The following is a 20162-nucleotide window of genomic DNA, read 5'->3' as shown; positions in this document are numbered from 1 at the left end:
CGAAAGCATCAAGATAATTTACGCTCCGGTCAAGGTGAAGCCGATCATCGGTATTCGTATTTGGATATTCGAGCATACATTTTTTGCATATATTGCTCTTTTGGCCATAGTCTAAATACCATACAGTGCTACTACAAAACACGGACAAACACGACAGTACCCTACTATTTGAGTATTCTCATCTAAGCCTTTCATAGAGAAAAATTTCCATACAAACCAGGAATAAAACCACAAAACATTTCGTGCGTTTCAAACAATTTTCGTCAATCAAATGGAGAGAAAAAAAAAGGCTCACGTGAAGTTATTTCGGGAGTGATACGTACGTGGCGTAGGCTAATTTCTTTACAGGATGTGTTTGGGCAACTGGACGCATCCCATTCCTCCCCCCCCCCACCCTACAGCTAGTTGAATATTAACTTGACCCTCCGCTCTTCCCCCCCTCGAAAAAAACGTCCGCGTTTGAAATTATATCACAAAAGTTAATGCGCTCAGTAAAGATAGGTGAAATTGACACGCGATTTTGCAAGTTCCTCAAAAATCTCTCTTAAAAGAGGTTATGGCAAGTTTGGACAATCGGGCAATTATGGCTCACGGACAGAGAATTAAGTAGAGGCTACATGAGTGATAATAAACTTAAACGACTCAAGAAAACCAGTTCAAAGAGACTATTTCTGTCGGGATAATCTCTTTTTTAAAATCTGACTATATGGGCCCTGACAAAGGAGAATGTGAACGAGAGATCAATGGGCTTGTCCATCGGGCCTGATGGGTGAGCTATCAAAACGACGAACACTTGAAACCAGCCCGTCTAAACGGGTAGATTCGCGATGAAGTGTTTGTGGACCCAAAGACGTGTGTGATGCCACGGTATTCAGTGAAGCATGTAACTGTTCACGTAAACCGGCTGCGTTGCCTTCTGTGTCGCGAAGATGACGTGACAGTAATTGGCGTTGACGCTCACGAGATGATACCTCTAACCTGGTAGGCTCGTCACGACTTGGAGTCATTTCGGCCGCTCGTCGAGCCTGCAACTGCAATATGTGACGCATCAAATCTTGAAGTACGACCTGAATGGCGTCCGGATCGGCGCTGCTTGTCTCTCTCATTATTGAAATGTCTGATTCTGGGAAAATATTAATGGGGAAAACATGTAATGTTGTTGTTCAGCGCTAGTTACGGTAACGTACTATAAAATTCACATACCCATTGTCGTAGACAGTGGCTGCAGAAATCTTACACCGGTTCCGATTGCATCTTGAGATTTATTGCTGATATTGCCTTGGTGGGTGTCTTCGAGAGTTCGGATGAAACGCTTCAACGTTGAATATAGAACTCCAAAACGGCTATTCAGCTCTCGTTTTTCAAGCTCCAAACGATGCATTTGATCCGTCAAATTTTGAGCTTGTGAATCTGCTTCGCGCAAGCGAGTCTACAAGGTTTCATGTAGCTTGAAAAAACGTTCGATGCTTAAGCTGGAAAAATAAAAGCACGAACCTTGAGGATTCCAACTTCCTTGTCGGCTTCGATAAGGCGACTATGAAAGTTATGGCGCTCCTCTTCAAGGCGTTTTGACCGGCCAATTGTCTTCTGGACCGTCACATCCATCTCGTCTAATCTTTGCTGGTGTAACGAATGCTGTGTACCCGATTGTTGAAGTTTCTGAGTATACTGTTGCTCCATCTAATAAATTTTTAAAACGTACAAGGTAACTGCGTAAAAATAGCTCACCAACAATGTTTTTTCACCTGCTGGTAGTGCATTTTTATAGCTTGAACTTTGTTCATATACTTGGTAACGGCTTGTTCCGCCAAAATAGTACGATTCTGTTCGGCTTGTAACTGTTCAACCAAAGCTTCGCTTCTTTCTTTCCAGCGGTTCTGAACATCTTGTGAGCGTTCTAGCTTTTGTTGGTTGATATTCAAGTCCTCGGTCAGTCGAGCTACTTGCTGGTCCGCATCTTTTACTAAAGTACGCAGATGGTGAATTTCGCGCTCAAGGACACCTCGATTTTCTTCAAGTACTGAAAACCAATCAATAAAAAACGGGAAAATTAAGGCCGTGCTGGGTAAACAAAAGTATGCGCCGTTACCTGCAATCCTCTTGCGTGCTTCCTCTAAGCACTTGACAATATCTTCCCGTTCTGACTCAAGTCGCTTGATCGATGTTTGAAACCCAACTATCGAGTTGCGCAATTCGGAACGCTCGTTCTGCAACTCATCCAATATGCTTCCTCTGTGAATGCCTTCCTTGCGCGCATCGTCTCTTTGCGATTCCACTACCATTACATATATGTAAAATCAGTAAGAAGATAAGTAAACATGGATGGCCAATGAGAACCGTAATAAGAAACTTATACTTTTGCTAAGTTGAATCTGAAGCGCTTCCAATTGCCTCTGCGCTTCCTTCAGCTGTCGGTTTGTTGCGGTAAGTTCTGTCTTTGCGGTGCCAAAATCTTCCTCCGATCGCTTCAAATTCTCGTTTGTCACAGCCAGAATTTGCTCTGCCGTCTGCATCTCTTTTGTACGGCTTTCCCTGAGGAAACATTCAGGATAACATAATTCACGGTTTAGGCTGGAATAACTTCTTGCGAGCATTTTTGGACCACTAACCCTGCCGCGCGGAGCTCTCCATGCAGGCGTGAAATCTCCGCACGGAAGTTGTCCATAGACTGGTTATGTTGGGCCTGAAGCTCGGCCTCTTCACGGCGTACACGTGCCAGTTCTTTTCGTTCAGCTTCTAACTCTGCTGCGCAAGCGCTCAGCTTTTCCTGGAGGCTTTTTCTTTCACTCTGAGCTATACCCAAATGTGCAATATACCGAGGATATCAAATGATATTATGAAACGTATCTTACTTACCTTGGGTTAGTTGTTGCTGTTTTTCACTCTCACGCTTGTTCAGTTGCTCTTGAAGTTTTGCTAGCTGCTGAGCCATGTCCTTTTGCATTTCTTGAACTGTTTTGCTATGCTGGGATTGTACTAATTCGATATGACGCTTGTGTTCTTGTTGCACTTCCGCAAGCTTGTTTTGTAGTGTAGCTTTTTTCTCTTGCTGAAATATTGTTTTGAAAAATAGAAACAATTATATAGGGTCTTTATGTTCCAGAAAAGTGTCATGTCAACCCTTTTACCCTTTCTTTCTCCACACCATGCATTAGAACAGTCTTTTCGTTTGCAACATCATGCAACTGTTTGTCCAAGTCATTTATGTCCCGAGAAAGATTTTTATTCTCTTCCTGAAGTTGGGTCACGGCAAGATTGGTTGACTCGTTTAATTGTTGCAACTCCAATAACAAACTTTCTTTCTCAGCTCCGATCGTCTAGTAAAAATAGCGACACTAAAATAATCGACCACCCAAATGTTAAAATGAAACTCTTGCCTGCATTTCTTTCGTGACGCGTTCGAGTTCGATTTGAAGCTCTTCGTAATTAGTTTGAGTTGCTATTAGCGATACTTGAGTCAAGTGGTTGACATTCTGAGCTCCTAGTAGCTGCTGATGGACAGAACGGGTTTCTTCTTCCAGACTGCTAATTTTTAAGCGAAGTCGATCGACTTCCTCTTTCCACGATTGTTCCCGTTCCTTCGATAAAGTAAACTCTCGCGTTAGCTTCCCAATTTCTTCCATTAAATGATTATTGCCAGTTTCAATTTCGGCATAGCGTTGTTCCATGGACGTCTGTTTTTCTGTCAGTTGCTCATTTATCTAAAAAAAAAAGGACGATTTTGTTAGTTTAACTTTTCCCTTCGATCACTGAATGGAAACAGTAAACAGACCTGTATCAGAGTATCTATTTGCTCTTTCGTTTCCACGTTATCGATGTTTGCAACGTTCAGTGAATGTTCCAAAGAGGTGTTGAATGATTCGAGCCGCGTCCGCAATTCTTCGGCTTTGACCAATTCATGTTTCAGGGCTGACACTTCTTCATTTAATTCCTCTCGTTCTCTTAAAAAATCGGAGCTTTCTTTCCTTATCTGTTCCGTGGATTTCTTTCCGTTACTATAAACCCGAAAATTCTGAGATGTGCGTTATATTACTTGTTCAATATCCGCATTCAACTTTTGTATCTGGGCTTCGTCGAGAGATTTGAGAACCTGCAAACGGCAAAGTGAATCTTCCACTGACATTTTATCCATCTGAATACTTCTTGATTGGTCTTTCAAGCTTCCTGTATTTAGTTAGATGAATTAGGTTTTGCGTAATTGAAATAACTGAGCAATCATTATTCGTCATACCTGCTTTTTCTTCAAATTCTTTCAATTGTTTGATAAGAAGATTTCTCTCATCTTTTGAAAAGTCAAGCGCTACAGTCAATCGAGTTCGCTCTTCACGCATTTGGTCCATCTCCTTGCGAAGGCGATTTAAGCGTTCTTCGAACGTTGTAATGTTGGTACGACTATTAGAATATACCCAGAATTAAATCTAACCTATAGAGACTTTCAAAAGATATCATACCACATTTGGTTGTCGCACGATAACTGCTGAATTTCAGTCAGCAACTCCGTGTGAGTGCTTTTCTGGTGAGCTTCTTCTGCCTTCAAATCTTCGAGCGTCTCTTCCATAAGCTGGCGATTTGTTTTTTCTCGGTGAAGCTATCCAATTATACAACAGATTGCCTCACAGTTCAATTGGGATACGGATAAATACTTACTTCATCTCTTAGCTTGCGTAGGGTTTTGTCCTTTTCTTCTAGTTCCAATTCAATATCTTTCTTTAGCCGTTCGGCTTTTAGTGCGCTCTCGCTTTGTAATTGTTTTTCGTGGTTCAGCTCTGATAGTTGGGCTCGCAAGTCTTTTAACTCTTTCTGATAAGCTTTTTCACGATTCTCGAAGTCGCCTTTACCTTGGTCCGTCTGTGCCATCTTTTGTTGAAACTCGTTAACTGCACTCTAATTTGACATACATGACGATAAAATCAAACAAAGCGCTTCGTTTAATCATTTTTGTCTTTCTTTGGGAAGACATACTTGTAACTGCTGGACTTCACTTCGACGTCGCGACAGCGCAGCACGCACCGCAGTTAGAGTACTCTCTGCCAAAAGAGGCAGGTTTGTCCAATTACTAGAAAAACAAACGGCGATCAGTGGCTGAACATTTATAGGCACATAAATAAGTAAACCAGTTACGTTGAAGTAGCTTCTTCACTATCTAGTTGGACCTCGTAGTCAGGACTGTACAGATCCGAGTCGTCGACAACCAGGCGACCAATCGATCGAAGAGCACCCTCTAGCTTGACAATCAGCTCCTCCCACTGAGGCCCGTCGCTTGAATTTTCTTCTAGCTGATGGCAGTGGCTTTGCTACACAATAGTAAGCGAATCGATTAAACAAGTCAGATTAGGAAAGGGGTGAAGATATAAGTGAATTGCCACACAAGACTAACCAGCTGATCGATTGTCTCCGTCAACGACTGTATAACATTTTCTCGGTCATTCAGTTTGTCTTCAACTTGGTTTTTAATTTCCAATGCTGATTCCACTCTGTTTGACAAGGAAGAGCTTTCGCTGCGCGCTCTCTCAAGTTCATTTTCCAGATTTTTGAGCCGTTCGGAACACGCCTCAAGTCCAGCCTGCAATACAATCGACGTTGACGCAAAAAAATAATTAGAATTAGTTTAAAGTAAAAAAATAATTAGAATTAGTTTAAAGTAAAAAAATAATGATAATAAACCCAAAAACCCCAAAAAGAAAACATGCAAAAAGATCATTAAATACTCTTGACGCGCTCCTCGATATGCGTGAACGGATGAGCAGTAGGAGAGTCCGGAATGTAATTAAATGTTGAAAACTTACCCCAGTCGAACACGAAGGGCATCCCATTTGAGAAAGTAGTAAAACAAAATTACACGAAGCGTCGCGTGTCATGTTGGAAAAATCCATGTGCAAGCGAGTCAAGATGCTTTCCACCTGGTTGCGCATATCCATGTATTCCCGACGGAACGAAGTCATTTGCTCCCATAAACCGACTTGGCTCTCGTGCTCAGCTAGATACTGCTTCACGTAGGCCTATAATCAAAACAATAAAAGAAACGTTATGATTCCGGCCATCTAGTGAACTTCTTCCAATATTTGTCTTTAAAAGTCAAGGGAAACTGAACAGACTTCGTTTAATTAAATTATGAATTTTTTTTTCGATCTTACATCTTGACGTAGTGATGTTTCCTGTCCCTCATCCTGACTCTCATCTTCTGCTCCGCTTTCGGGTTGATCGGCGGCGGAAGACATAGCTGAAGCTCGAACGGAGGATGACAGGTTATCAGCTTCACTTGAGGTTGGCAAGGGACAGGGTAATGAAAAATTGCCAAGGTTGATAGTATTTCTTCTAGAAGTATATATGAAGAATAAAAATTATATACCTTCATAGCTAAAAAAAAAAAAAAAAAAAAAAAATTTAAATGTTCGATTACCTTTCTATACAGTCCTCAATGGGAGAAAAGACACACTCCTCTGAATGGCTTTTCTTCTTCCTATCTATGGGAATAGCTAGATGAAAACTGAGAATGTTGCAAATCTTTGTTACAGCAGGTACAGCTTGCAACTCATCTCCATCATTTTCTCTAACTAGAAGTGAGGAATCCTGACGACTAGTGCAAACAGTCTCCTGCAATCTCTGTTGACAAGAAAAGCAAATTGGTGGTACCAGTAGATCAGTAAAACTAACTCCCAAACAGTGCCCAGCAGGCTAGGAGGCACAAGAAGGTCTACTTTTGCTTGATCAATAGGTTGTCACCATGGTGACCGTGTACTGGGTTTGTCTGATAAACACCCCACAGCAGGTTGATTGAACAGAAAGACGAGACGCATGCCAAGAAACGATCGAGGAATTGCTACAGTCATGCAAAGCAACCGAACACTCTCCAGCGGGAACAATCATCAAATGTTTAATTGGCCTCATTGAGGTCACACCTTGGTTAACTGTTTAAAGTTCTCCGTCATTGCTGCAATCGATGGTGTCGTGTGTCTTTCTCGACTACACTCTATGGCACAGACATCCTGCGACAGGCATCAAATAAGCGTTTGTCTTCCTTGCATTTGGAATTTCCCTTCAAAAACAGCCTGAGCTTCGGTCTTCTTTGAAACACGAGTTGTTATGGTTACCATAGTGCACGAAGCGACATCGCCAATTTTGTTTATTACGCTATTAAAGCACTACCTACTAGTGTTTTGGTTTGCCAAAACAACAAAAAAAGCTGTGCAAAACGGAGCTTCCTCAAAAATCTTCAACTCGTTAACGACTAGCATTCATACTATTCTATGTTCGTGATACACCGGGTTGCTTATCTTATGCCGACAAAATGCACATAACTTTGCCTTGACGTCGTCGTCCGTTAGGGTCTAGTTCTCTAGTAGTATTTTTAGCCCAGTTGCTGAGGTGAGGTAGGGCAAATGATTGTTTCAACACAAATAAATAAAAATTCAGAATATGCCAATTTTAGCCATCCAAATAACGAACTCACCTCCTATTAATTTCTTTTAACCGGTTGTTCTAGATTTACTTAAACTCGCTCTTGCGCATCGATACTCCTGAACGGTCTTTTGGCTGGTCGAAGTAAACTGGAAGCAGACGCTCCTGAAGAGCTAGCTGTCAAAAATTGATGTTTGTCGTCGGTGGATATTTACAGTTGAACACACTGACGATGGTGATGCCTATATTGAAAGAAAATAGTGGAAGTCTATATGTAGTCACAACAGAAGGCAAAGTCATACAACTATTGAACGGTTCGTGGTCCGAGTTGGCGGACGAGTGTAACAAAGAGTTACGTGTTAAACGCATTAGTTGCTGCTCAACTTCTTTGTGGGCTATTTGTGGCGATCATCAAGTGCATATGCGATTGGAGTCGGAGTTGCCTATTCGAATCAGAGAAGAGGCATACGAAAATCAAAGATGGAACCCGATTGACGGCTTCTGTGATAAACTGTTACCCACAGACCGACCATTTTATTCAAGCCAAGATGGCTTAACTGACAGAGACCTCAAAATAGTTAAGTTGCCTAGCCAAGCATGGGTATGGGATGATCAATGGCACCTTGAGTTGCTGCATGAAGGGCAACACCTTGATGCTGAGGTATGCTTCATCATAACAATATCATGATGGACACAACAGCGCTTTCAATGTTTTTTAAAAATAGGGTTGGATGTATGCAGTTGATTTTCCTCGAGCTTATTCCAATACAAAAGCTTGGAACTCCTGTGTCAGAAGGAGAAAATGGGTACGAAATAGGCGATATAATGGTGTTCGAACTTGGGTTTCACTACCCCCAGTGATACTCAACGATACGATGGAACCATTCATCGATATTGCAACGGGTGGTGCCGAAATACCAGGCGCTGTGTCCGGCTTCGTGGCTGTATGGGCAGTCACAATTAATGGTCTCCTACTCTACAGGTATTACAATTACCCTTTTAATTCTTTCAAATGTTTGAACTAATTATCCTTAACAGAGAAGGGGTAAATTTGTTAACGTGTCCCGATGGTAATAGCTGGAGGAAGATAGATACACCGCAGGGCTGCGAACCATGTCAAGTCAGTGTCAGCCCTCAAGGTGTCGTATGGATTTTAGCTTGGTAAAAAAAAAAATTATAAACAAATATTAACACTAGCAATGTACAGCGTTTCTATTTCTTACCGTTTTTCAGGACCGGCCAGTTATTGACTCGCAACGGGGTGACCTGGAATTGTGAGACAGGTATCACTTGGTACGAGGTACCTCCTCCATTCAAGGGACTCTCTTTCAGTCATATATCAGTGGGACTGAATTCGACTTGGGCTGTCAGCCGCGAAAATGAAGTCTGGTTAAGAAAAGGGCTGGATTCCTCCATCCTCGGCTCAAGCTGGACAGCCATGGTTGGCCAAATGAACTTAGTTTTTACCGGATCTGACAAACAAGTATGCGGACTTTTATTACAAGACCAAGAACTTTACTTACGGACAGGCATCAAAACGGAAGAATCCGGAGGACGGTCTTGGAAGGTGCTCAAAACGGATGACATGACTTTCGTCTGGCTGGCTTTTGATGGAAAAGGTTTCATTCACCGTCTGGAAGACGGCACTGATTCTTATTGGACAGAACCTTGGAGAGCCGAAATTTTACAGAAGCTGCGTGAACGCCATAGTGAGTGGAAGGACAAATTTGCTGAATATTCCACGGCAGCTGAAACTACTGATTGGATCAAGAATGGGCGAGCTTTGTTACATAATCGTTGGGTCAACCTTGGGTTACGCTGCTGCAGCCAAGAACCGTTACTGGATGTAGAAGATTTACGGCTATTGGCTGTTGAAATTACTGCCGTCCGACGTACCGGGGATCTCGGACTAGTCGTCCACCATCTACAGAATTCACCAATAAAGCTTTCATTTACTAGTGAAGAAGAAGTTGAAGACTGGGCAGCTCACTTGACGAAAGTGACTCGCGCCTCGCGCCAGTGCGTAGGAATTTTCGCTCAATCGATCTGGGCTTTAACAGATATGGGTGATCCATTTGTTCACGAATCACAGGTTCGCTTCAACTACTTTTCTTGTTATCTCGTTTTTCAAAGTGTTTCATTTATACATAGGTGGAACTAGAAGCAAAAGACATTCCTTACCAAGTTGAAATGACTTCAAATGCGGGCAATCAATCATCATTATTTATCCGCGATATTCCAGACGGTTTTTACCGAGGCTGTGGAATCATTATAAACGGTGCCGTGGCTGCCAATGCAAATCGTTTTTCTGTTAATCTCCAGTGCGGTCCAACTATTCATCTCCATGAGGTATTCACGGCCAAGCGGGATGTGGCCCTACACATTAATCCACGATTCGATTCCTGTCCTGGATCTGTCGAAGTTGTGCGCAACTCGTACTCCAATAACCTATGGGACATTGAAGAGAAATCGGGGGTCTTCGACCTACAACCCGGAAACAGATTTACTATATCCATTCACTGCCAGAAACAACAATACCTAGTAAGTGAAGGCAATGACTTTTCTTCAAACGAAAAGGGAAGTAAGTTATTTTCTTTTTTCCTTTTGCAGGTCAAAATCAACGAAGTCGTCTTCACGTTTGCGTATAGACTTTCTCCTTTCAGTGTATCTCATCTGGTCGTTAAAGGCGACGTTAACCTCTTTTCAGTTACGTACTCAATTCCCAAAACCTCTGTCCCTTCACATGCATTGTGGACGCAACTTGGCGGACACTTTCGCCACATGGAAGCGTCATACAGCGGCATTGTCTGGGCTTTGGGTCAGGATGGAACTTGGCAAGTATTTTTTGTTAAATTTTTTTTCTTCTCCTCAGTCTTCTGGTTTAGCTTTTGCCTGCTAACTCTCAGCCTGAATCTCTCACTTCGCTCTAGCTGGATTCACACAGGCTACCACGGGGGCGGGTTTTTCAAAGGAGTTTTTGATGGAAGTTCTCATGGAATCCATCCCGTCACTGACGAGGGACTTGTTAATCTTTATGAGAACCAACGTTGGAACCCTGTGGTTCGACTCACTTGTTTACATACCTACTGTCGAAGAAAATTTAAAATAACTCAAGTCGGTCCTTGCAGGCCGGATTCTCAGCTCGTGGTCTGCCCACTGATAGGCCGCCCTGGAGCGACATAACCGGATTCCATACTTACAGTAAAGAAAATATGTCGCTTCCAAATCGAAGTTGGAGCTGGGTATTATAAACTTTTTTTTTAAATAGGAGAATGTCATGAAATTTCAACTTACCTTTTCGTTTTCAGATTTCTGAATGGCTCGTCGATTATCATCCTCCCGGTGGAGCAGATAGGGAAGGATGGCAATATGCGACCGACTATCCGTCTCGTTACCATGCACACAAAGGTTCCTTTGATTACGTCAGGCGTAAGCGCTGGCAGCGCAAATGTCGGTACACAAGTACTGGACCATGGTTTCAGTTTGGTCTTACTAAGTTGTTAGACATTTCGATGCAGGTGTGTCTTTTAAGATTTTTAACTTCAAGGGATTAGTCATGACCATCGTTCGTTTCACTTAGGTCGATCACAGCGGAAGTCCAGAAGAGCCGCTTCTATTGTGGGCTATTGCAGCTAATGGTTCCATTCTACGCCGGGTAGGAGTGACTGTGATAAAACCACAAGGTGATTCATGGGAAGCCGTGTTAGGCGAGCATGCCTTCCAGTCTTTGTCGATTGGAGTAGAGGGACGGGTGTGGGCCATTACTTCACTGGGAGTGCCAGCTTTGCGACACAGAGTAACCAACATCAATCCTGATGGTTGGTTAGAAATTCAATCCATTTCAAGAGATCCCTTCACTTCAATATTAAAATTTAGGCGTGGCTTGGCTCTTGATGGATCGACCCGAAGGCACTGCCGCTCTTCGGCAGATCTCAGCAGGTGATATTCAAGTATGGGCAGTAGACTCCCACGATCGTTTGTACCGACGCAAGGATATTGTTTCTATCCTACCCGAAGGAACCTCATGGGAACTAGTCGATGAACACGTCTTACACGTGTCTGTAGGGAAACATGACCAAGTACGTTTTGAACTCCATCAGTTTTTGGATACCTAAATCAAACTAACTGTTTAGGTTTGGGCGGTATTGGATACAAAACTGAATGAAACCAAAATAAACGAAAAAGGTTCCATTTGTATCCGAAGAGGAATAACTGCATCTTGTCCTGTCGGCACTGGATGGGAGTTTGTGATTGGGGTAAGATTATCACAAACCACAAATGCAAAAAACCCTCTTTGTATGTGTAAAATTATAATTTTTTTCTTGCAATTCGTTATGAATTTTACAGGGTGGTTGGAGCTTTGTCTGCAACCGCGGGCACGACATTCCATTTTAACAAATGCGAATTCAGTATTCATTTGCATGTGTCAATCAAGAGAACACCCGTGTTCAGATCACTTTATAAATTATCTAAATGTTCTTTTTTTTTATGAATTCGACATTAATGAATCTCAACAATTATTCTCGCATTTCGTAGGCGAATACAAAGTTGCCCATTCTTTGCATTTTCAGTAATTTTCTATAGGAGAAAGGCTTATACTCGAAATATGACCATCGTAACCAGACCTTAAATACAATCATATCAGAAAAATCAGTTACTTGATAAATTATCATAAGTCTCTTATATACATACCAAGAGAATAGGCAAATACCAATTTCTGCTGGGAAGACAAGTGAAACAAAGACCACAGCGATGATGATGGGCTGCTTTCAGATTCATCAGAAGGCAACATTAAAGCTATAATACAAATAATTGCTACCACAATAGCAATATAATTTGGCCCAGCAGTTTGATAACCTATAGAAATGCAATGTTTTAGTGATGGTTAAAGAAAAGCAAAAGCAGTGGAAAACCTAGTTTTGCAAGGTTTTCAGAGGAAGCCTGGATTTGCACGATTGGTGCACTTGAATCACCAGATGAGGCTGCAGTCAGCTCTGTAGAGAATTGCTTGTATGTATCCTGACTAGTAGCACTAGATTCTGAGATTCCTGAGGATTTTCCTGGTAATAAAGTAACTGATAGATCCTTTTTCCCTAACAATTGCCTGCTAATGTGATCATTCATTTGAATCCTGAACTTGTCTGTAACATGATAGCAGGTTGGTAATATAGAAATATGACGTATAACTATATCTACACAACAATGGGGTTTAATGGATCCTTCAGGGTCAACAATCCTGTACTTGTGTGGTGCATTGCATAGCACTAGGAAAATAAAAAAATTTCTAATGTTATCTCCATATGCCAGAAAACAATAGAAACAAATTCTTTTTACCACACCTTTGAAGTTCACCACAAAATCATATGGATTGTAAACAGTGACCATTTGTTTGTGTGAAGACGATTCTTCAGCGAAGAAATTAAGCGAGGTCGGGAAAACAAACACGGGTAAACGTTTCAACTCTGTCATTTTACACACTATCTATATGTACAAATGGTCTTTAAGAAAGATCTACAATCTAGGAAGCTGGATAATTTTCTTTATTTGTAACGCAGTGTCTCGAGTCCTAAACACTCTCTATTTTGTCGTTGTCCTTGAAAGATGTTTCGTAAACAAAAACTTGCGTCATCTAGCGGCATAATTCTTTACTATTACTATAATGGGAAAAAGCAGTAGATCATTTTAGTTTTTTTTTGAAAGTCTGCTAATGTTCGTTACCCGCGTTTTTGCTTATGTATTTTGTGTATAAAAATAAATACATTAGTTTTGACAAGATTGAATAATGGATGAAAATACAATTCCAGCTCTCGTCGAGAAACTTTGCAGATCCTTAAGCAATGGAAAATCCTCAGAAACTAGTATTTTGATGACGTTTTTTACTTGTTTAAATTGTCTGTTGTCTGACCAGATGGGACGAAAACCAACAATCATATTTTATATTTTAACAGGTAAAGAATACGAAGCAAAATACAAGCTTGCACTACAGTTATTGTCATCTCAGCAACTCTCTTTGCACAACCATGAAACAGAGTTTTCAATTGTTCAGAACATAAAAAAGTTGCTTGGTAGCAAGGAACGGTATCAGGATGCTAGAAAGTTTGATGAACTGTACACCAGATTGACCTCAAGTGTGAGTCCAAATCTTCACAATTGTTAGTGTATAAAACTAATAATGACCAACCCATATTGTTTAGTCAATCCTCAAAAACAGGAAAGCTGTTTTGGAACTAATGTACTATTTGGCTCAAACTCCTGCTTCAGCAGCTACAGAACCCTTGATTCGCCATTCATTCACATTGCCATCATTGGTGACATTTACTTCTGATGCAAGATGCTCTAAAAAACTTCAAGATATTCTTGTGCATTTTACATTTTTTGTTTTTGTTTTTAGACTACAACAATTGTCAAAACTCCTAAAAACACTGAAGCTCCTTATTGTCCTTTGGCTTCAACAACATTACAAAAGAAAACTTCTGCACAGTCAACACTTTATGGTATACCTTTTAACAATTGTTAAACAGCAGCATATTAAAGAGATATCATTTTACAGGTCATTCAGATGTCTCCAACCAAGTTTTACTGAGAGAAATTTTGTATGCATTTCAAGGCATTCAAGGTCAAGTCTTCCAGTGGGATGCAACCCATGAGAACCTTCAGCTTAAATCAACTGTAATCAAATAGCTGCATAACTTATTCTGTGGATCATCGAAAAAATGTTTTGTTTTTCCCAAAGGTCAAATTGCCAAAAGCTTTGAAACAGATGATTCTCAGTTTGGTTGAGCTAGGATGGCTTTTTCACAAAGTTCAAAAATATTGTGAATCCCCCAAAACTGAATCAACATGTGGCTTAGCTGCTAGAGCTTTCGCCGCTGCTTTGCAAGAGGAACTGAGTAAGAACATCCTTAAGCTAAAAGTTTCTCTTTTCTAGCATTAACAGAATGCATAACTTTAATTATCTTGCTCAGGTGAATATTACAGGCTGCTAGCAGTTCTTCAGTCCCAGATGGAGGTACAAACTATCAGATCGGGTGATACCGTTGGAGTAGAGACGCAAGGTTTAACATTCCAGAGACTGTTAGTATGGACGAAAGAACCTAAAGCCCGGATGAAACTGCTGGCCGCTCTGGTGGAAGCTTGCCATGGCCAACGAGGCGGAGCTCTGGCTTCAGTCATCCATTCGTTTGTTTTACAAGGCAACGCCACCTTGAAAACTGTTGTATTGAAAATTCTTGTCCAAGTATGTCGGCCATTGTATGAGATGCTGATGCTTTGGACCTTTGAGGGTGAATTGCGTGATCCTTACGGCGAGTTCTTTATCGGCATAAATCTCGCCGTAGATCCTGGCAGTTTGTGGAATGACAAGTACTATGAACGTTCTACCATGGTACCCAATTTCTTCACTCAAGAGCAGGGCCATCAAGTAGCCACCACAGGAAAAAGCATATGCTTTCTTCGCGAGATATGTCTCGATAAAAGCCCTATACCTGGCTTGAACCAGATTCGCCGTACAGCTGAGGAACGTAGTGGTATGAAGCGATGAACATAAGTTTTCCATCTTTTATACATCTACATGAAATTTTTCCTTGAATCTAGAATCGCTTCTGTCCCTGGATTGGGAATCGATAGAAGAAGCTTACAGCACTGCGTCTCAATATTTGTTACAAGTCTTGCTGGACCGCTATCATATCAAGCTTCATTTATGTGCGCTACGTCAGTACTTGTTACTTGGCCAAGGAGATTTCGTCAATCATTTAATGAAGCTTGTCGAGTAAGGAACGTTGGTAAAACAGATCTTTATGCAGATTATAACTATTCGTAACTCTTTTTAGACCCGAGCTGGACAAACCAGCTAGTACACGAATGAGCCGTTTGTTGGCCTCCATTCTCGACAAGTGCATCCGCTGCACCAACAGCCAATACGACGACGCTGACGTTCTGAGAAGGCTTGACGTGCGCATCAGCGAACCGTCACAGGGTGACAGTGGATGGGATGTTTTTAGCCTCGACTACAAAGTGGATGGGCCACTTGGTACCGTGCTGACACCCGAAGTTAAAACCCGCTATGAAACACTATTCTACGCCCTGTGGCGATCCAAACGGATGGAATGGATTATGTCCAAATTGCGACATCAACAGTTGACGGAGGGTCGACAGCTCAGAGGCTTATTAGGTTCGTGCCTTGATAACATTTGAAGGAGTAAAAAAATTCACAAGGGGAAAATGGTTTTATGGCAGAGGTCCAAGGAGTACTCCATCAATCCCAGCTGCTACTTTCCGAGATGATTCACTTTGCCCAAGAGATGAGTCACTACCTGTCTTTCGAAGTAGTGGCCTGTGCTTGGGAACAGTTAAGCGTTGCCCTGCGCAGTTCCAAAACGATGGATCAACTCTTGACCGCTCACGAACACTTCCTACAGACGGTCACTAGCCGAGCGCTTCTCGACGAAGAGTCCAAGGTGAGACGTGAATAATAATTTGTGAAAATATTTTCCATCATCTCCCATTAATGTATTTCAGGATATACGAGATCATTTGAGAGGCATCCATGAAGCCATGCTGCAATTCAGCCAAATCCAAGAAAGACTATTTTCGTCCGCCATTCTCGAAGTGGAAAAACGCCAGGTAAATAAAGACCAGTAGGTCGTGAATTCAAGTTGATTTTTCTCTTTGCATTCTGTTTCTGATCTAGGGGAAATCCAAATCGAGTATCGAGACATTTCTCCCCAGTATCAAAGCCAAACTGTGTGCTATCAGCGCCTCGTACCAGGTAAAAGAAGTGAACCTAAAATAGTAACACCCAATTTTCGCTTTACATTCTTTTATGGCTTCAAAAGAACTTTGTACAGACGTTTCTCTTCATGCTGTCGTCTCATTCCGACCCCAATTTGCAAGGACTCGGCGTCCGGCTCGACTTTAACGAGTGCTACCAGCGTAAAGATACTCGATTGAGTATGTCTTTGACATATTTTCATAGAAGAATGACTACCTTGTCTTTCCCGTCTCAACTGCACTAAAGCCACTACGTAAACACAGAAAAAAACAAATCTAATAAATTTCTTTTTCCTTATTACTATTTCTTTCTGTTTTTTTTTTTCGTACCAAGAAATCGGTGATGCTATATAAGATAACAAAAGAATGTATTGCGTGGCCGAAAAGAGACATAAGAGAATGTTACGCGAATGCTTTTTTCTTTTCATGTATGGTGTCAGTGTGGTGTTTGTGTGTGTAATAATAACTGGGGTTTTTTCAAATGGGGAAACCTGCTGTAGAGGACAAAAAGAGAGAGGGGAAGAGCAGCAATACGGTTGGGGTCATCAGAGACTCCTACATGTTTGTGTGTGCGTGAACATTGATTGCAAAAAGGTCTGGCTGTATGTACATCGCCATGTGAACCGTTGCACAGCATTACGGCCATTAATGAATGAGTTTTTTTTTCGTAACTTATATGCTTATTCGAAAAAAACGAGTTGTTATAAAAAAAAAGAATAAAATAAATTCAAACAAACAAGAAGTTGTTCATTCCTTTAGAGGGGGATCTCCGGGTTGCGGGAGCGGACAAAGTTGAGCAACTGCTCGCTGTCCTCGCAGATGAAGGGCTTCTCGTGGTTGCAAGCAACGTCGTGCCACTTGATGCCATCGTTGTAGAAGTTGTTCAAGATGGCCAAGCAAGGCTCACCTTCCTGTAAAGGCATTTTTAGAAAAAAAGAGGAGGTTCAAATTTTTGGACAGGTGTGGACAATGTGATCAGATTAACAGCGTGTTTTAAGAATAAGGGCGGATGCTTACATCGTCTTCGCGGTTGTCGGGTTGCGGGCGACCATCACCACCGGTGTTGGACCAGTCTCCAAGAGCGCGCTGGTCAGTGGGAGGAATCTTGGCCTCAGAGCCGGACCAGAACCATCCGTTAACGATGGTTGGCTGCAAGTCAGCGCGGTTGCATCCGTCGAAGTCGCATTTGCGGCCGCTGGTCCAGATGAACTTGACGCCATCTGGTGAATGAACAAATTTTTTAGGATGAAATGAAATTGTATAGATAGTGTGATAAAAAAAAGTACTTACAGCGAGCCAACTGCTGCTTGATGAATTCGTTCTCCTGGAGGGTCTCGAGGCTGACGGCGTCCATGCAGTGGCGACGGCAGACGTTACGGGCGTCGAGCCAGTCGACTTCCAAGGAGGAGGTAGCCGGGTGCAGCCAGCTGAAGAAGTAGTTGTGGGTGTTTCCAAGGGGATCCGTCCACAGGGCGTGTTTCACACCTATTAAATCGATCATGTTTTTTAAAAATTCGAACGTGGACACGGGAAATGAGTAACTCACGTTTGGCACAGGACTTGGGGTCGGGCAGGGCCAGGACTCGCTGGGCAGTGACGGCAGTCAAGCCGCAAACGATCATGAACAATGTCTGCAGCAACATTCTGCGAATAAGAATAAACGTGATTCTATCAAATCAGGACAGCAGTGGAAAAAACGGTTCGAATTGGGTTGCGATCGAAGCTGAAGTGAGCGACATAGGCGAGCGTCCGCCGGTAGACGGAAAACTCATCCCTCCCCCTTTACCTGCACAAAGCCTATGCCAAATGAGAAGGTAACTTAATGGAAGGTGTATGTTTTTAGAGGTCGAGGTCGAGAGTTCAATGAACCGTAACGGATGGCGCAGAACGAATATCCGGGTGTACGTATACCTGTCTCACCTCCTCTTTTGCCTCGGGAGATGAATAAGAAGGGCAAAGGAAGATGAAAGACAGAGAGAGCCTTTAACTCTTGACCCACAAAGAAAAACAGGACCTCCCCTCCACCTGCTTCATCGGTCATGTCATCTAATGTCAATGAACTTTGTGCAAAACAACCCCAACTCGCTCGTTTTGATGCGTATCGGAAATTTTCTTTCCTACAATTACAGGAAGAACCAAACTGGAAAATACTACGAGGTTTCAATCACATCAACATTTTAGAGTTCGAATTTGAAAGCAAATTTACTTGTGTTACGAAAACATGGCAAAAATAGAACAAACGTAAAATTTAGATTAGCTATTCAAAAATATGTTACGAATAAAACCAGTGGAAAAATTTAGAAAAATGATTAAATACCTTTGATCGTGAAATTTGAAGTGTCTTCAAAAAATCAACAAGTTTTGTTTTTTTTTTTGTTTTCGCTTATCTTGTGCAGCACTGGCTTTTGCTGCTCCTGTCTGAGGTATGACCGGCAATCGACGCCGTCCGCAGGTATTTATGCCCGCAACGGGATGACGGGAACGCGTGAGGTTTTGTGTGTGTGTGTTGCGCGTTTCGGTTAAGGGCGGGAGACAAGAGCGAAGAGGTGGGGTTTTTTTCGAACAAAGAGGAGGGAAACCTGCCCGCAAGAAGGACTGTGACCCACATTCTCAACTCCGGCCAGGTCTCTCTCTCTCTTTCTTTACTTCTTCTTCTTCTTTCTTTCTTTCATTAACTTCTTCTTATCCTTAAAAGAGTTTTCAGAGTTTTGTCAGTATGAGAAGAAAGAAAGACCTTAAATAATAGCAATCTTTTCTGCGCAATTTAGGTGAAGACCCACCGATAACCCACATCGATGACGCTGTCGTTTCCTACGTGAAACCAGCCGCAATTCAAACGGATTTTTTCGGGCACTCCCACACCAACAGAAAACGTGAAATTGAATACGGCACGAAAATTTACACCGAAATATTTTTTTTTTTCGTTTTCCAATTTGGCGTCCCAGCCGAAAAAGGGGACGCTTTTTTGGCAAAGAAAACCGGATCTTCAGAAAAGGGGAGTAATAACCCAATGATTAGATTAACATGCAGTTTGCATTCTTGCAACTGTTGTCAAATATTTTTCGTTTGTTTTTGTTTTTGAAACCTCGTTTTTGTTTTTTATATCTGAATTCCAAATTGATCTTGAAACTAACAGTAAACCCGGTAGTCAAGTTCTTTTCGAATCCAGCGATCTCTGACTTTTGCGTCTAGAAACAACCAGAAGCCAGCAACAAGAGCATCGATTCCTGGCATTAGAAAATGACCTTTCCAAAAAGTAGATTCCAATTCTAGTGTATAGAAATGTAGCTAAACTATGTTATTCTTTTTTTATATTCACTGTACACGCATAAACGAGACCTTCGATATTTCGGGATTTTTTATTACAAAGTTTATGTTTCCGATTATTGTTGTATACCAAGGTCATCAGGTCACCTGGTAAGGGTCAACAATCAGCTAGCAAAATGATATAAAAAAACGTACATGTGCATGCGGAAATGTGGATTCAAAGCCGCAGGTGTGGGTCATTACCGACCATGGAGACGGACAACGTTCTATTGAATTTAACCTTTTTCTTCCTCTTCTTCTCCCCCTCAATCCCTTTGTTAATGTTTCATGTGCGTCCGAGTTCTATCGTGATCCAAGCCTTGAATAAAGGAACTAACGGGACTGCAGCAGCGTCCATCTCTCTCCCGTACGCTTCGTCTGCGAGCTTTAAATGAATACGGTGGATACGCGGCGTCTTGGGCCCGTTCCACTACCTCACAGCACCTTATACGGCCAAGGTGATATGTATCTTTGAGACGTCCCTTTATTTATCTCTTTGTCTTCTTCTCCTTTTTTTTTTTGATAAAAACGATGTGAAATGTTCTTCAAACGGTACAGCGGAAATATTTCATGTGCAGAATGTTCCTTTTAGAAAATGCGTTTTAACAAACATATAGCGGCCGTGCACGATTTTTCTGACCGGCCGCCGTTAGCGTGAAAAGAAGAGGTGGAGTAGGAAGAGCGTTTCT

The 20162-nt window shown here is 41.9% G+C and overlaps 5 protein-coding genes across 8 annotated transcripts; 2 read left to right on the top strand and 3 right to left on the bottom strand.

Annotated features, from left to right (window-relative positions):
- Positions 1-67: 67 nt before the first annotated feature.
- LOC130703110 (paramyosin-like) lies at positions 68-7115 on the bottom strand. 3 transcript variants are annotated; one of them, XM_059496066.1, is made up of 22 exons: positions 6900-7115; positions 6401-6603; positions 6135-6315; positions 5787-5999; positions 5378-5563; positions 5122-5294; positions 4963-5056; positions 4648-4884; positions 4452-4588; positions 4232-4392; positions 4034-4164; positions 3773-3970; positions 3378-3701; positions 3129-3317; positions 2857-3049; positions 2610-2793; positions 2357-2532; positions 2090-2275; positions 1746-2020; positions 1495-1680; positions 1204-1429; positions 68-1123 (listed from the first exon to the last, which is right to left on the bottom strand). In XM_059496066.1, the coding sequence occupies exons 1-22, from the start codon at positions 6927-6929 to the stop codon at positions 741-743; spliced, it is 4266 nt and encodes a 1421-aa protein (XP_059352049.1). In that variant the 5' UTR covers positions 6930-7115; the 3' UTR covers positions 68-740. The 3 variants fall into 3 exon arrangements, with proteins under 3 accessions (XP_059352049.1, XP_057380733.1, XP_059352050.1); XM_057524750.2 differs by having other exon boundaries at positions 6135-6312; positions 6900-7114; XM_059496067.1 differs by lacking the exon at positions 6900-7115 and adding an exon at positions 6699-6837 and having other exon boundaries at positions 6135-6312.
- A 430-nt stretch (positions 7116-7545) lies between these two features.
- On the top strand, positions 7546-11960 carry LOC130703327 (tectonin beta-propeller repeat-containing protein-like). Its single transcript, XM_057524810.2, has 13 exons — positions 7546-8059; positions 8124-8380; positions 8437-8559; positions 8632-9490; positions 9550-9939; positions 10009-10232; positions 10329-10458; positions 10527-10640; positions 10707-10916; positions 10979-11216; positions 11275-11477; positions 11532-11654; positions 11746-11960. The coding sequence occupies exons 1-13, from the start codon at positions 7589-7591 to the stop codon at positions 11791-11793; spliced, it is 3390 nt and encodes a 1129-aa protein (XP_057380793.1). The 5' UTR covers positions 7546-7588; the 3' UTR covers positions 11794-11960.
- Positions 11842-13007, bottom strand: LOC130703933 (motile sperm domain-containing protein 1-like). Its single transcript, XM_057525400.2, has 4 exons — positions 12738-13007; positions 12312-12662; positions 12091-12255; positions 11842-12023 (listed from the first exon to the last, which is right to left on the bottom strand). Exons 1-4 carry the CDS (start codon positions 12865-12867, stop codon positions 11992-11994), a joined length of 678 nt encoding a protein of 225 aa, XP_057381383.1. The 5' UTR covers positions 12868-13007; the 3' UTR covers positions 11842-11991.
- A 54-nt stretch (positions 13008-13061) lies between these two features.
- On the top strand, positions 13062-16468 carry LOC130703428 (gamma-tubulin complex component 3-like). Of its 2 annotated transcripts, none has more exons than XM_059496068.1 (13): positions 13062-13256; positions 13347-13528; positions 13593-13706; positions 13790-13892; positions 13949-14067; positions 14132-14288; positions 14364-14924; positions 14992-15166; positions 15228-15568; positions 15634-15854; positions 15916-16020; positions 16088-16165; positions 16233-16468. In XM_059496068.1, the coding sequence occupies exons 1-13, from the start codon at positions 13181-13183 to the stop codon at positions 16410-16412; spliced, it is 2412 nt and encodes an 803-aa protein (XP_059352051.1). In that variant the 5' UTR covers positions 13062-13180; the 3' UTR covers positions 16413-16468. The 2 variants fall into 2 exon arrangements, with proteins under 2 accessions (XP_059352051.1, XP_057380914.1); XM_057524931.2 differs by having other exon boundaries at positions 13593-13724.
- A 50-nt stretch (positions 16469-16518) lies between these two features.
- Positions 16519-18651, bottom strand: LOC130703953 (uncharacterized). Its single transcript, XM_057525426.2, has 5 exons — positions 18485-18651; positions 17714-17811; positions 17458-17652; positions 17185-17387; positions 16519-17078 (listed from the first exon to the last, which is right to left on the bottom strand). The coding sequence occupies exons 2-5, from the start codon at positions 17808-17810 to the stop codon at positions 16923-16925; spliced, it is 651 nt and encodes a 216-aa protein (XP_057381409.1). The 5' UTR covers position 17811; positions 18485-18651; the 3' UTR covers positions 16519-16922.
- Positions 18652-20162: the final 1511 nt, after the last annotated feature.

Source organism: Daphnia carinata, chromosome 7, assembly GCF_022539665.2.
Source record: "Daphnia carinata strain CSIRO-1 chromosome 7, CSIRO_AGI_Dcar_HiC_V3, whole genome shotgun sequence".
Classification (NCBI taxonomy): Eukaryota; Metazoa; Arthropoda; class Branchiopoda; order Diplostraca; family Daphniidae; genus Daphnia; species Daphnia carinata.
The sequence above is the reverse complement of the archived record's forward strand: the minus strand, read 5'-3'. Positions and strand labels throughout refer to the sequence as shown.